Source organism: Ostrea edulis, chromosome 9, assembly GCF_947568905.1.
Source record: "Ostrea edulis chromosome 9, xbOstEdul1.1, whole genome shotgun sequence".
In the NCBI taxonomy this organism is placed as follows: Eukaryota; Metazoa; Mollusca; class Bivalvia; order Ostreida; family Ostreidae; genus Ostrea; species Ostrea edulis.
Genome location: NC_079172.1, coordinates 53614155 through 53625919, shown reverse-complemented (window position 1 = coordinate 53625919; position 11765 = coordinate 53614155). Strand labels below are relative to the sequence as shown.

Sequence of the window (11765 nt, the reverse complement as noted above, 5' to 3'; positions counted from 1 at the left end):
GAAAAAGAGTGAACTTTGTATTCTTTTTAAAAAAGGTGACATCAAAGACTGCAAGAACTACAGGGGCATTGCACTATTGTCTGTGGCAGGAAAAGCCTTTGCCTGGATTGTATTGAACAGGATAAAAGATGCTGTTGATAAAAGATTACGAGAGAATCAAGCAGGATTTAGGAGATCGAGAGGTTGTATTGACGAAATATTTTGTCTGAGAATACTGATCGGAAAATGCCTTGAGTTTCAAATACCAGCAGTCACTACTTTTGTCGACTTTAAAGCAGCTTTTGACAGCGTACATAGACCATCCTTATGGGGAGTAATGAAAGAATACGGCATCCCAGACAAGATCATAAGCATTATCAGAAACACCTATAATGAATCTCAGGCTAGAGTGAAAGTAGGAGGCGAATTTTCCGACTGGTTTTTTGTCGAGACTGGGGTGAGGCAAGGTTGTGTTTGGTCTCCCCTACTGTTTGGCATTCTCATAGACTGGGTATTAAGAAAGTCCTGTGACAGTCATGGATTGCAGATGAAGAAGCGTGTTCGTACACTCAGGGGAATCGAGGACGGTTGGAAACTATCAGACCTCGACTTTGCTGATGATGTGGCTCTGATAGAACCAGACGAAGAAAAATCAACAGCAGCACTGGCAAGACTCAGGAGAGCAGGAGAAGAGGTTGGCCTTGTAGTTTCTGCAGAGAAAACCAAGGTTATGCCAATAGGTGAAACATCGGCATGCGTGAAAGATGGAGAGTCTACCATTGATAAAGTTGAGAAGTTTAACTACCTAGGCTCAACTGTAACACCAATTAATTCCATCGATACTGAGCTGAACATTCGTATAGGAAAAGCCGCCAATGCTTTTAAGAACTTGCGCAACACTTGGAGAGCAAATATCAGCCTCAAAATAAAAATGAGAATATATAGAGCAGTTGTCATTCCAACATTGCTGTATGCATCTGAGACATGGGCCACAACCAGGAAACATGAGCAACGACTAGACGCCTTCGATTCCAGATGCCTTAGAATTATTCTGAAGACCAAATAGTGGGAACGAAGGCGCAACAGTGACATTCGAGAGCTCACAGATCAACCATATGCCTCAACACTACTCATGAGGAATCGGCTGAGATGGTTTGGTCACATGTCGAGGATGGGAGACGAAAGATTCCCTAAACGAATGTACGAATGGGACCCTACATCGGTCGGAGGCAGACGAAAACAAGGACGACAACGGCAGAGATGGCGAGACACGCTGGCAAGAAACTTTACAACTGCGGGCCTTACATATCAGGAGGCCGAAAATATAGCCAAAGACCGTGTGACATGGAGGGATACCATAGCGGCACTGATGTGATAACAATCACTAACAGTATCCAGTAAGTAAGTAAGTATTTTTATATTTTGGTTTAGTATTTATATTTTTATATATTGGTTTAGTATTTGTATTTTTATATTTTGGTTTAGTATTTGTATTTTTATATTTTGGTTTAGTATTTATATTTTTATATTTTGGTTTAGTATTATATATTGGTTTAGTATTTGTATTTTTATATTTTGGTTTAGTATTTGTATTTTTATATTTTGGTTTAGTATTTGTATTTTTATATTTTGGTTTAGTATTTGTATTTTTATATTTTGGTTTAGTATTTGTATTTTTATATTTTGGTTTAGTATTTGTATTTTTATAGTTTGGTTTAGTATTTATATTTTTATATTTTGGTTTAGTATTTGTATTTTTATAGTTTGGTTTAGTATTTGTATTTTTATATTTTGGTTTAGTATTTGTATTTTTATAGTTTGGTTTAGTATTTGTATTTTTATAGTTTGGTTTAGTATTTGTATTTTTATATTTTGATTTAGTATTTGTATTTTTATAGTTTGGTTTAGTATTTATATTTTTATATTTTGGTTTAGTATTTGTATTTTTATAGTTTGGTTTAGTATTTGTATTTTTATATTTTAGTTTAGTATTTGTATTTTTATAGTTTGGTTTAGTATTTGTATTTTTATAGTTTGGTTTAGTATTTGTATTTTTATAGTTTGGTTTAGTATTTATATTTTTATATTTTGGTTTAGTATTTGTATTTTTATAGTTTGGTTTAGTATTTGTATTTTTATAGTTTGGTTTAGTATTTATATTTTTATATTTTGGTTTAGTATTTGTATTTTTATAGTTTGGTTTAGTATTTGTATTTTTATATTTTGGTTTAGTATTTGCAGTAATTCAAGTGATAACTACAGAAACATACAAAATACTTTTGTTCCTTTTACCATTTCTGCAGATTAAAAGTTTCTTTATTTTCCATGTTGCTTCCTTTTCGTCTTTTGAACACACGCGCCAAGTCCATACTTTCAAAAAATCTTGGAATACCTTTATGTTTTTTTATACTGTTCATTGGCATTCGGGTTACCTCGAATTTTCCGGAGAACGTCATTTTCGGTTCGCGCAATGCATTTCAAGATCAATTCCGAGCTGGTTGAGAGAGAAAAATCCGTCGAAATTAGAATTGCAGCGTTTATCAACAACATGCAAGGCTTCTGGACTTTGAGTTGGCTCTATTGGGAGATGCACCTTACAGGAAAAGATACAGTAAGTTTTATTTCTTGTAGAACTTTGGCCTGTAAATAAGCGAATTGAATTGCCGCCATTCTTGTTGATTATCTATATATGTACATGTATAATATATTTACAACCCTTCACTGGCAATGGTGACGTCCCCATATTAGTTTAAAATTCTCGATTGAGACGATAAACAATTATATACAACCAACCAAAAAACCATTAAGTTCGGCAGTATTAGGACACTATGACACGAGTTCATACTTTGAACCGGACGCCACGATACCATAGAACGCGCAAAGTTTTCAAGAAAATTTAGTATACAATAATGTACTAACAAATTGATAAAAATCAAACAACATAGCAAGAATTATGGACATACATAAGAAACTGGAAATAGTTAATATGTATTTAACTACTGCGATACCATAGGACCCCGGACTATGTACAGTGCCAAAGAAACGAAGTACAGTGTACGTAGAAATGCAGTTTAGATGCACAATTTCACCGTATTGACAATTTCAACCTTTCCCCATATGGCCCATTCCACTTTCATTATTAATTACGTTCAATATAATAAATGATGCAACCTGTACATACCTGGGTAATTTCCTACAATCGGTATACACCATGGTCCAGGTGGCAGACGGAATTTCAGACGTTTGATGACGTAGTAGGCAATAAGACCACAGCAGATGGAAACAACTATCGTCTGCCAATCTAGAGTCAAATTCAGCATAACTGCAGTCAATGTTCTTGTCTACTGAAAATACACATTAATTTATAGACTAGATAAATTGAATTGGAGCACAAACCATCCGTCTTAAATTAAGTTTTCAGGATAATTTCTATTTAACGAAGAATAAAGGCGGGGGAGAGGAACTCTCCTCTCTTTTTAGACAGAATCACAATCTATCATTTTCATATGCAGATAAAAATATATTTGGTGACTGCATCTCCCCACTATTTTTGATAGTAGTATAGTAAATTAGAAGAATATAAGCAATGAACCCATGTAGCGAAGGATGACCCATCCCCCTTCCGATTTAAGATTTTGAAGAACGGATAGAAAGTTTTTAAAATTTTGTTTATTTGTCAAAATTTTTATAAAGTCATCTTCCAACTTCTCCGCCCCCTTTCAAAAATGATACTACGTGCCTGTTTACTTAACGGTCACCAGAGTATCATAACCCATACAGGGAGTCTCATATTTGCATTTAAGCCTCAATATGGAGTCTCTTGTGCACAGTTTATGATATTTCAAATTAAAATATGCATACAATTCCTATTCAATTACAGAAGAAGGAACAAGAGTACCGCAAACGGTACAACATACGCCTGTTAGACCTTCAGTTCAATATCTGTATCCAGGACGAGAAAAAGTCCAGAAAACTACTTGACCTACTTTTAGCCCAAAAGTAGGTCACGATGCAACAATCAACTTGAAATGTGAACTGAATATGTATTTCTCTGAGAGGGAGGTTGTGGCAAAATATCAGCGCAATACCTGTATTCATAACGGAAAAAATCTGAAAAACTGTTTGACCTACTTTTACCCCTAAAATATGTCATGGTGCACCAATCCAACTGAAATGCAAACTGAACTTATATTCTTCCGAGAGAAAGCTAGTGACTAAATCTCAGGTGAATATCTGTATCCATAATGAAAACAAGGTTTTTCTATTACTTGATACTACGACATTGAGAAATAATATGTATCCTCCGCTTGGCATAAGGAGAATGTGTACCAAGTTTGACAGTCCTAGACCAAACGGTTCGGTCTGTATCCTGCTTACAAGGTTTTGCTACTAAGTGATATTACGACCTTGACTTTTGACCTATGACATTGAAGAACAAAATTCGTCCTTCACTTGGTATAAGTAGTATGTGTGTCAGGTTTGACGTTCCTAGCCCCAATAGTTCGATCTGTATTCTGCCTACAAGGTTTTCCTATTAACTGATACTATGACTTTGACCTAAAAAACAATAGGCATTTTCTTCTTGCTATATCTTTATCCGGAATTGTAAGAACTAATCTAATTGGTTTATGTATTACGATTTTACGTAACCTACTTACTTTGCTCGCCATCTTGTGTTCAACACGTGTTTACTATACAACAAATTGGCGACGAGGATTATAACGGGTGCGACTACAAATTACGGCCATGGCATTGATTACCGGAAAGGTAGGACCCTTTGATGAATCATTGGAAACATGGGAGTCGTATACGGAACGACTGGGCAAGTATTTCATTGCAAACGATGTGCACGAGAATTTAACTGTTTAAAGGTACCCTCACTTCTTTCTATCATCGGTCCGAAATACTACACATTGTTGAAAAATCTGTGTGCACCCACAAAATCTCTACCATGACATTTGCTGAGCTCATTCAGAAACTTACGGAGCATTTAAGCTCCAAAACCTCTAGCCTAGGTCACGGAAGCCGTTTGACTCCCCACTGCATTGACAAACGTGTAGGTGACCTAGACTACAAACCCTCAGAAATAGCTGAACGATAAACGGGATCACGCTGCAGGGGAATGTGTGACAGTGTACATTGCTGAATTACGTCGCTTGGAGATACACTGCGATTTTGGTGATTCACTGAGTAAGACATTGAGAGATAGATTTGTGTGTGGTTTAAAGCAAGAACACATTCAGAAGAGACTTCTCGCTGAATCAAGATTAGATTTGGAAAAGGCTATTCAGACAGCTGTCGCCATGGAAACGGCTAGTCGCGACGCGCTTGAACTACAGGGGAAACGTGAAAGTGTGAATAAACTTTCAGTGCACAAACCAAGGAACAGTGACTCTGAAAAAACAAAGCCGAAACCATCACACAAACCAGTAATGCAAGTGAAATGCTACAGGTGTGGAGGCGATCACAGAGCCAACGCATGCAATCACACCAATACAAAGTGTAGGTACTGTGACAAAGTTGGTCATTTAGAAAGAGTGTGTTTGAAAAAGAATCGAGAAAACGGTGGGAAACTCCATTACGTTGATGAGGACGAATACGGGAAGGACGACTATGAAAACAGTGGAGGTTATCTGCTTCATTTCTCAAGTTACTGCAGGGATGTAAACAAAACATCGATAGATCCAATCGTTCTGACCGCAAGAATTTCTGGATCAGACATTCCTAAGGAAGTTGACACGTGGTCAGTTGTCTTGATTATCTCTCAGGCTATACCCTGTCATGAAAATCGAACAATATCCAATGCCTAAGATAGCAGATATCTTTGCGCCCCTGAGTGGAGGACAGACATTCGGCAAAATTTACTTGACTCAGGCATACTTACAGATGGAGGTCGACGAAGCACCAAAGAGCTTACTTACCATTAACACCCATAAAGGACTTTTTCGCTTTAATCGACTTCCATTTGGAATCGCTTCCGCCCTTGCTATATGGCAAAGAGCCATGGACCAAATCCTTGCGAACATTCCAAAAACTCAATGTATTTAGGACGATATGATTATTACAGGCTCGACAGATGAAGAACACTTACAGAATTTCAATCTTGTGCTCCAGAGACATGAACAACATGGTTTAAGAGTAAATCTGGATAAATGTGAATTTTATAGAGACAAAATCAGTTACTGTGGCCACGTTATAGATAAGGATGGTTTACATAAATCCAGTTAGAAAACAAATGCTGTTAAGAATGCACCAAACCCAGAAAATGTGTCTCAACTACGCTCATTCATAGGATTGGTGAATTACTACCATAGGTTTCTGTCAAACTTTGTTACAGTGGTTGGACCGCTCAACAAGTTGTTACAGAACAACTGGAAGAGGAAATGGACATCCAAATGTCAAGAATCATTTGCAAAGTGAAAGAACTTATTACATCGGAACATGTTTTGTGCTACTACAATCCTACTTTACCTGTTCGTTTAGCGACAGATGCATCACCATACGGAGTTGGTGCTGTACTTTCACACGTCTTGGAGGATAGAACTGAACGTCCCATCGCATTTGCCTCTCACTCGTTGACTAAGGCAGAGAAGGGATATTCTTAGATAGATAAGGAAGCATTTGGTATATACTGGGAAGTGCACAAATTCCATACTTACCTCCATGGACGCCGCTTTACACTGATTACGGATCACAAAACGCTTGTTAGTATTTTTCACCCAGAAAAATCACTACCCGCAATAACGACTGCTAGACATCAGCGATATGCAATATTTTAATCAAGCCATAATTACAGCATAGAGTACAGGAAGTACATGGTAATGCTGACCGACTCTCCAAACTACCGCTGACCTCATCAAAGGCAGATACAACTGATGAAGATGTTGACACTGTCTACTACTCGTCAAAGCTTACCTGTATCATGTGACCGCGTGAGAAAAGAGACTGAGCGTGATTCTATTTTGTTGCAGGTGCTAGATATTGTACTACAAGGAACATGGGATTTTCACACGGGGAATGAATTTAAACCTTACATAAATGGGCGGAATAAACTCGCAGTGCATGCACCAAAATTGTGTACTTTGGGGAAACAGTCATTGTTCCTACAGCACTACGAAGAGAAGTTTTAACTGAACTTCATAGATGTCACCCTGGGATTGTAAGGACCAATAGTCAGGTAAGATCACATGTATGGTGGTCAAACATTGACACGGATATCGAGGACATGTGTCAAAGCTGTCCAGATCGTCAACATTATCTACCGAAACCCGAATATGCACCTGTTCACCTTTGGGAATGGACTGATTGTCCCTGGGAAAGGATTCATGTAGACTTTGCTGGACCATTTAAAGGCCATAAGTACTTCATCGCATTCAAAGTGGCCGGGAGTTGTGTCCATGTCATCAACAACATCTAGAGCAACAGTCAACGTCTTACGAGATATATTCTCACGTCTTGGACTACCTAAGACATTAGTTTCTGACAATGGACCACAATTCGTTGCAGACGAATTCAAGGCGTTTCTGTGACATCATCACCTTGTCACCCGCGTACTAACGGACTCCCTATACGCGTTGTTAGGAGTTTCAAAACTGTCTTGAAGAAGCATAACAAAGTAACTTACAAAGAGATCAACCTTTTCCTCATGACGTACCGCATTACTCTACATACTACTACAGGGGAGACAACTGCAGAATTACTTATTGGCCGTAACTTAAGAACTCGCATGGCTCTATTAAAACCTGACACCAGTGACAGAGTTCGTCAAAAACAGGACAACATGAAATTAATTTATTGGACCCTGTGTTCCTTGATAATTCTAAATTAAAATTATCAAGGAACACAGGATCCAATGTGCACACGTTCACCAATGACGGTGGATTCATGCTACTGTCTAGGACTAGTCTAGTCTGGGACCTTTGACTTACCAAGACAAAACAGATGAAGGAGTTTGGCGACGTCATATTGATCAGATGAGAACTTCAGAAAGCTTTACAGAGAATACTGTTACAGACAGAGTTCCGAATGAGATACATGTACTCTGTACTGCCTATCAACAATACCGTTCCACCGGAAACACCGGTTATTCCATGTCGTGCAAAACTATAAGTACACATTGGCAGATTTAAGGGGAGCGCAGTTGCCCCCCCCCCACCCCACCCCCCCCCCCCACTAAAATTTTCAAATTTAAGGTAAATCGTGGTATCTTGTTTAGAAAAATGTACTAAACGATAAAAGAAGCAATAATTTCTCCCACTTTTGGAGAAATAAATGACAAAATCTTTTGAGTTCTTGAATTACTTTATTTGGAGAACTTAATTTTTTTTCTTCCAAAACCCTTGAAATTTGCGTCATTTTATCAACTTTACCTTATTAAAAATGATAGAAAATAGTACAAATGACTGAATAGGAGACATATTTCAAGCCCAATAAAATTTGTGAAATCCAGGAGCCCCCCCCCCCCCGGACCCCCACCAGGGCTGGACCCACTGGGGGCTTCAAGGCGCCCCCACCCAGGCTTATAAAGTGGCGCCCCCGTAACCGCAATTCCTAGATCAATTCCTAGATCCGCCCCTGGTACAGATCCTGGCATATGTGGTACAGGCCCTTGAACACTTACATTGTAGGTAAACCTCAGGTCGTACCGAAACAAATCCACCAGCTGAAAGACGTTACCCTGTGCGCGATCGAAAACCAACGAAGCGATTAATTGTCGAGTGATTCCAATTTGTGTTTGTGTTAAGGTAGCTCATTACACTGAATTTTTATTTAATGGCTCGTTAAAATGTATCTTATGAAGTATGATTTCACCATCGAAAGAGTGATGCAACCTCTCAATTATTTTACATGAATTTTTTGTGATTTATCCTTGAATGATGAAAAGGGTACTTTGATTGCAAATACGATACTCTAGAGTCCAAATTTCGCTATGATTTGATGCATAACATGAATATTTAAGGAAACATGCATAAACGACTGAGATAGACGTTCTAATTTTTTAAAGCTGTATGACCCGATGTTCATGTATTATTTTTGTACATAATTACATTAATGCAGATTAATTACTTTATAAAGTTATTAATGTTCCCTTAATTACATGCTTGAAAACATCTGCATGTAAAAGAAAACAGTGTGAATATTATTTAGAAAGTAAATATAGTGGGAACATCTATAAATCATCCCATAATAGACGTCTATAAATAGACCCACGCGCGTCAGGGGAATCCCAACATGATGTATTAACTCATACGCAACTGTCTAGTTTTAAGGCTGAAAGAGAGTAAAACAACGAATTACTAAGAGGTATTTGATATTTTTATGCCCCCGAGATCGAAGATCGGGGCGCATTTTGTTTTTGTCCTTTCTGTCATTCTGTATAATTCTGTCTGAAACTTTAACCTTGCTAATAACTTTTGAACAGTAAGTGATAGAGCTTTGCTATTTCACATGAGTATTCCTTGTGACAAGACCTTTCCGTGGGTACCAACATTTTTGACTCCGTGACCTTGGAGTTTGACCTACTGTTTGAAAACTTTAACCTTGCTAATAACGTTTGAACAGTAAGTGATAGAGCTTTGATATTTCACATGAGTATTCCTTGTGACAAGACCTTTCCATTGGTATTGAACCATTTGACCTTGTCATTTGACCTACTTTTAATTTTTTTTCACATTGGTCATAACTTCTAAATGATTAATATTAGAGCTTTCATATTGTACATGAGCATTTCTTTTGACAAGATCTTTCTACTGGTACCAAAATATTTGCCCTTGTGACCTCGGCCATCTTCGGAATTGGCTATTATCGTGGGCATTTGTGTTTCACAAACACATCTTGTTATTTCTATTAAACTTATGGTACAGTACTGTTATACCAAAATACACAGCTTTACACAGATAAGACCACCGATGATCTGAAAGTTTGAACTGGTCACGTGACTTGTCACTTGAAATGGCAGAGTGACGCAGTTATTTGTGAACATCGATTTAAAATCAAATTATTTGGGTGAAAACAGGTGAAATAATTTATGATATGTCGTACATATGTACGTGCGATGATTTAATAGCGTTTTTACGAGATGGAAAAAAATATTGTAATTCGGACCATACAGCTTTAAATAAAATGATATTTATGAAAATTGAAAATGTTATTTGCTAATATTTTTTAAATCTACGGATAAAATTTTCAGAAAACATGTCAATATAGAAAAAAATATATATCATAGAAATATATTTTTAAAAGAAATTGAAATGAAATATGAACAATTGGAATGACCAAGGGGTCATGAATTTGACAATTTTGATAGAGGGCTTCATGGACATTATAATCATTTAGTTTTTCTCAAATATATATGGGAGCAAACAAAAAATTCTAAGATTTACTTTTTATACATTTTCACTATTATATGGTCATATTGGCCCCCTGATACAGATGCCATGAATTTGTTAAGGTAGAGAGCTTCATGGACATCATTATCATACATTTAGTTTTTCTCAAATATACATGGAGAAGAGAAGATTTTCTAAGATTTAATACATTTTCAGAAGAAGTTAAAAATGCAAAATTGTTAACGACGAGTCAGACGCACAAAGACCAACAACAATGTGCCTCGTTTGATCTAATCAATAAAAAATGTGATCCGCCCTAAAAATACTAGAAAGTGAAAAACTACACACACGCACATGTACCACGTACATTCAAAGTATACATATACAAGTACACTATATAGCGTGCAATGAAAATGTACATATACCACGTACTTTCAAAGCGTACATATACATGAATCAAGTACAATCAAAGTGTGCAAAATCATTAAAATTAAAAACATACTATATTCCTGAATTCTTCAGTTTAAAAATTTTAAATGTCGCTAACACGAAGTCGGGAGACATTTTTTTCTCACCTGGCGTTGACAGTCATATCTACAGGTAATTTTAATATCTCTCAAATATACATGTATATAAGCTGTATTTTTCCACACTTAATGCTATCATCAATAATAGTAGAACACCCAGAAGGCTTGTAACATTACCACAACAGATCTTACCCAAGTACCACCAGCACTGTCCAAAAAAACCCAACCCCACAACGTACAGGTTACTCCGTGGTAAGCATACGGGACTAATCGGCCATCAATGACCCCGTTGTAAGTAAATAAAACTTTTAAATCCAAGCATGTGTCAAACTCCCACTCTAGTTATTCACCGAATATACTGTTCATACAAGATTTTCTGTTTTCTCGGGGAAGGATTAACAATCTGAAAGATGTTACATAACACATGCGTTCAACATTTTACGTTGACAATGTTTGATTTGTAAAATAAACAAACTGAGGAGTGCTGACTGATTTAAATGAAGTACAATATAGGTGTGATAAAAACTCAAAAAAATCTATTTGCTTGCTCCTGGGTTTTTAAAAATATTAGACAGCATATATATATATATATATATATATATATATATATATATATATATATGTATGTAATTACCTTTCGCAATGATCGATAAAAGTAGATACACGAAGACGTTTAGTAAAGCTTTAGCGCTTTAAGTTCAAATCTTCAGAAGCAAAATACATTTAGTAACATAGCGAGGTTACCTCACAAACAACTGCATATCCAATACATTGTAATGGTTGAAGAAAAAATTGATGTCCTTTAGAAAAGGACTACATTACGTGAACTTTTAATACTACTAAGTCAAAATAGATAATTTAATGTGTTTTAAAAGATCTTTTTAAATCTTGAAACATACAAATATTTCCTTGCTAGAGCTGCAAGATATAT

At 36.5% G+C, this 11765-nt stretch overlaps 1 protein-coding gene across 2 annotated transcripts in view; it reads right to left on the bottom strand.

The window, feature by feature from the left end:
- Positions 1-11328, bottom strand: part of LOC125658389 (steroid 17-alpha-hydroxylase/17,20 lyase-like) — a 24296-nt gene extending 12968 nt beyond the window's left edge. The window contains exons 1-2 of one of the 2 annotated variants that reach the window (XM_048889627.2): positions 11027-11328; positions 3161-3320 (exon numbers count right to left, since the gene is read on the bottom strand). In XM_048889627.2, the coding sequence (XP_048745584.2) occupies positions 3161-3299 (139 nt within the window). In that variant the 5' untranslated portion in view covers positions 3300-3320; positions 11027-11328. Of the gene's footprint in view, positions 1-3160; positions 3324-11026 lie in introns of both variants that reach the window. The other variant, XM_048889626.2, reaches the window with a different exon arrangement.
- Between the last annotated feature and the right edge of the window lie 437 nt (positions 11329-11765).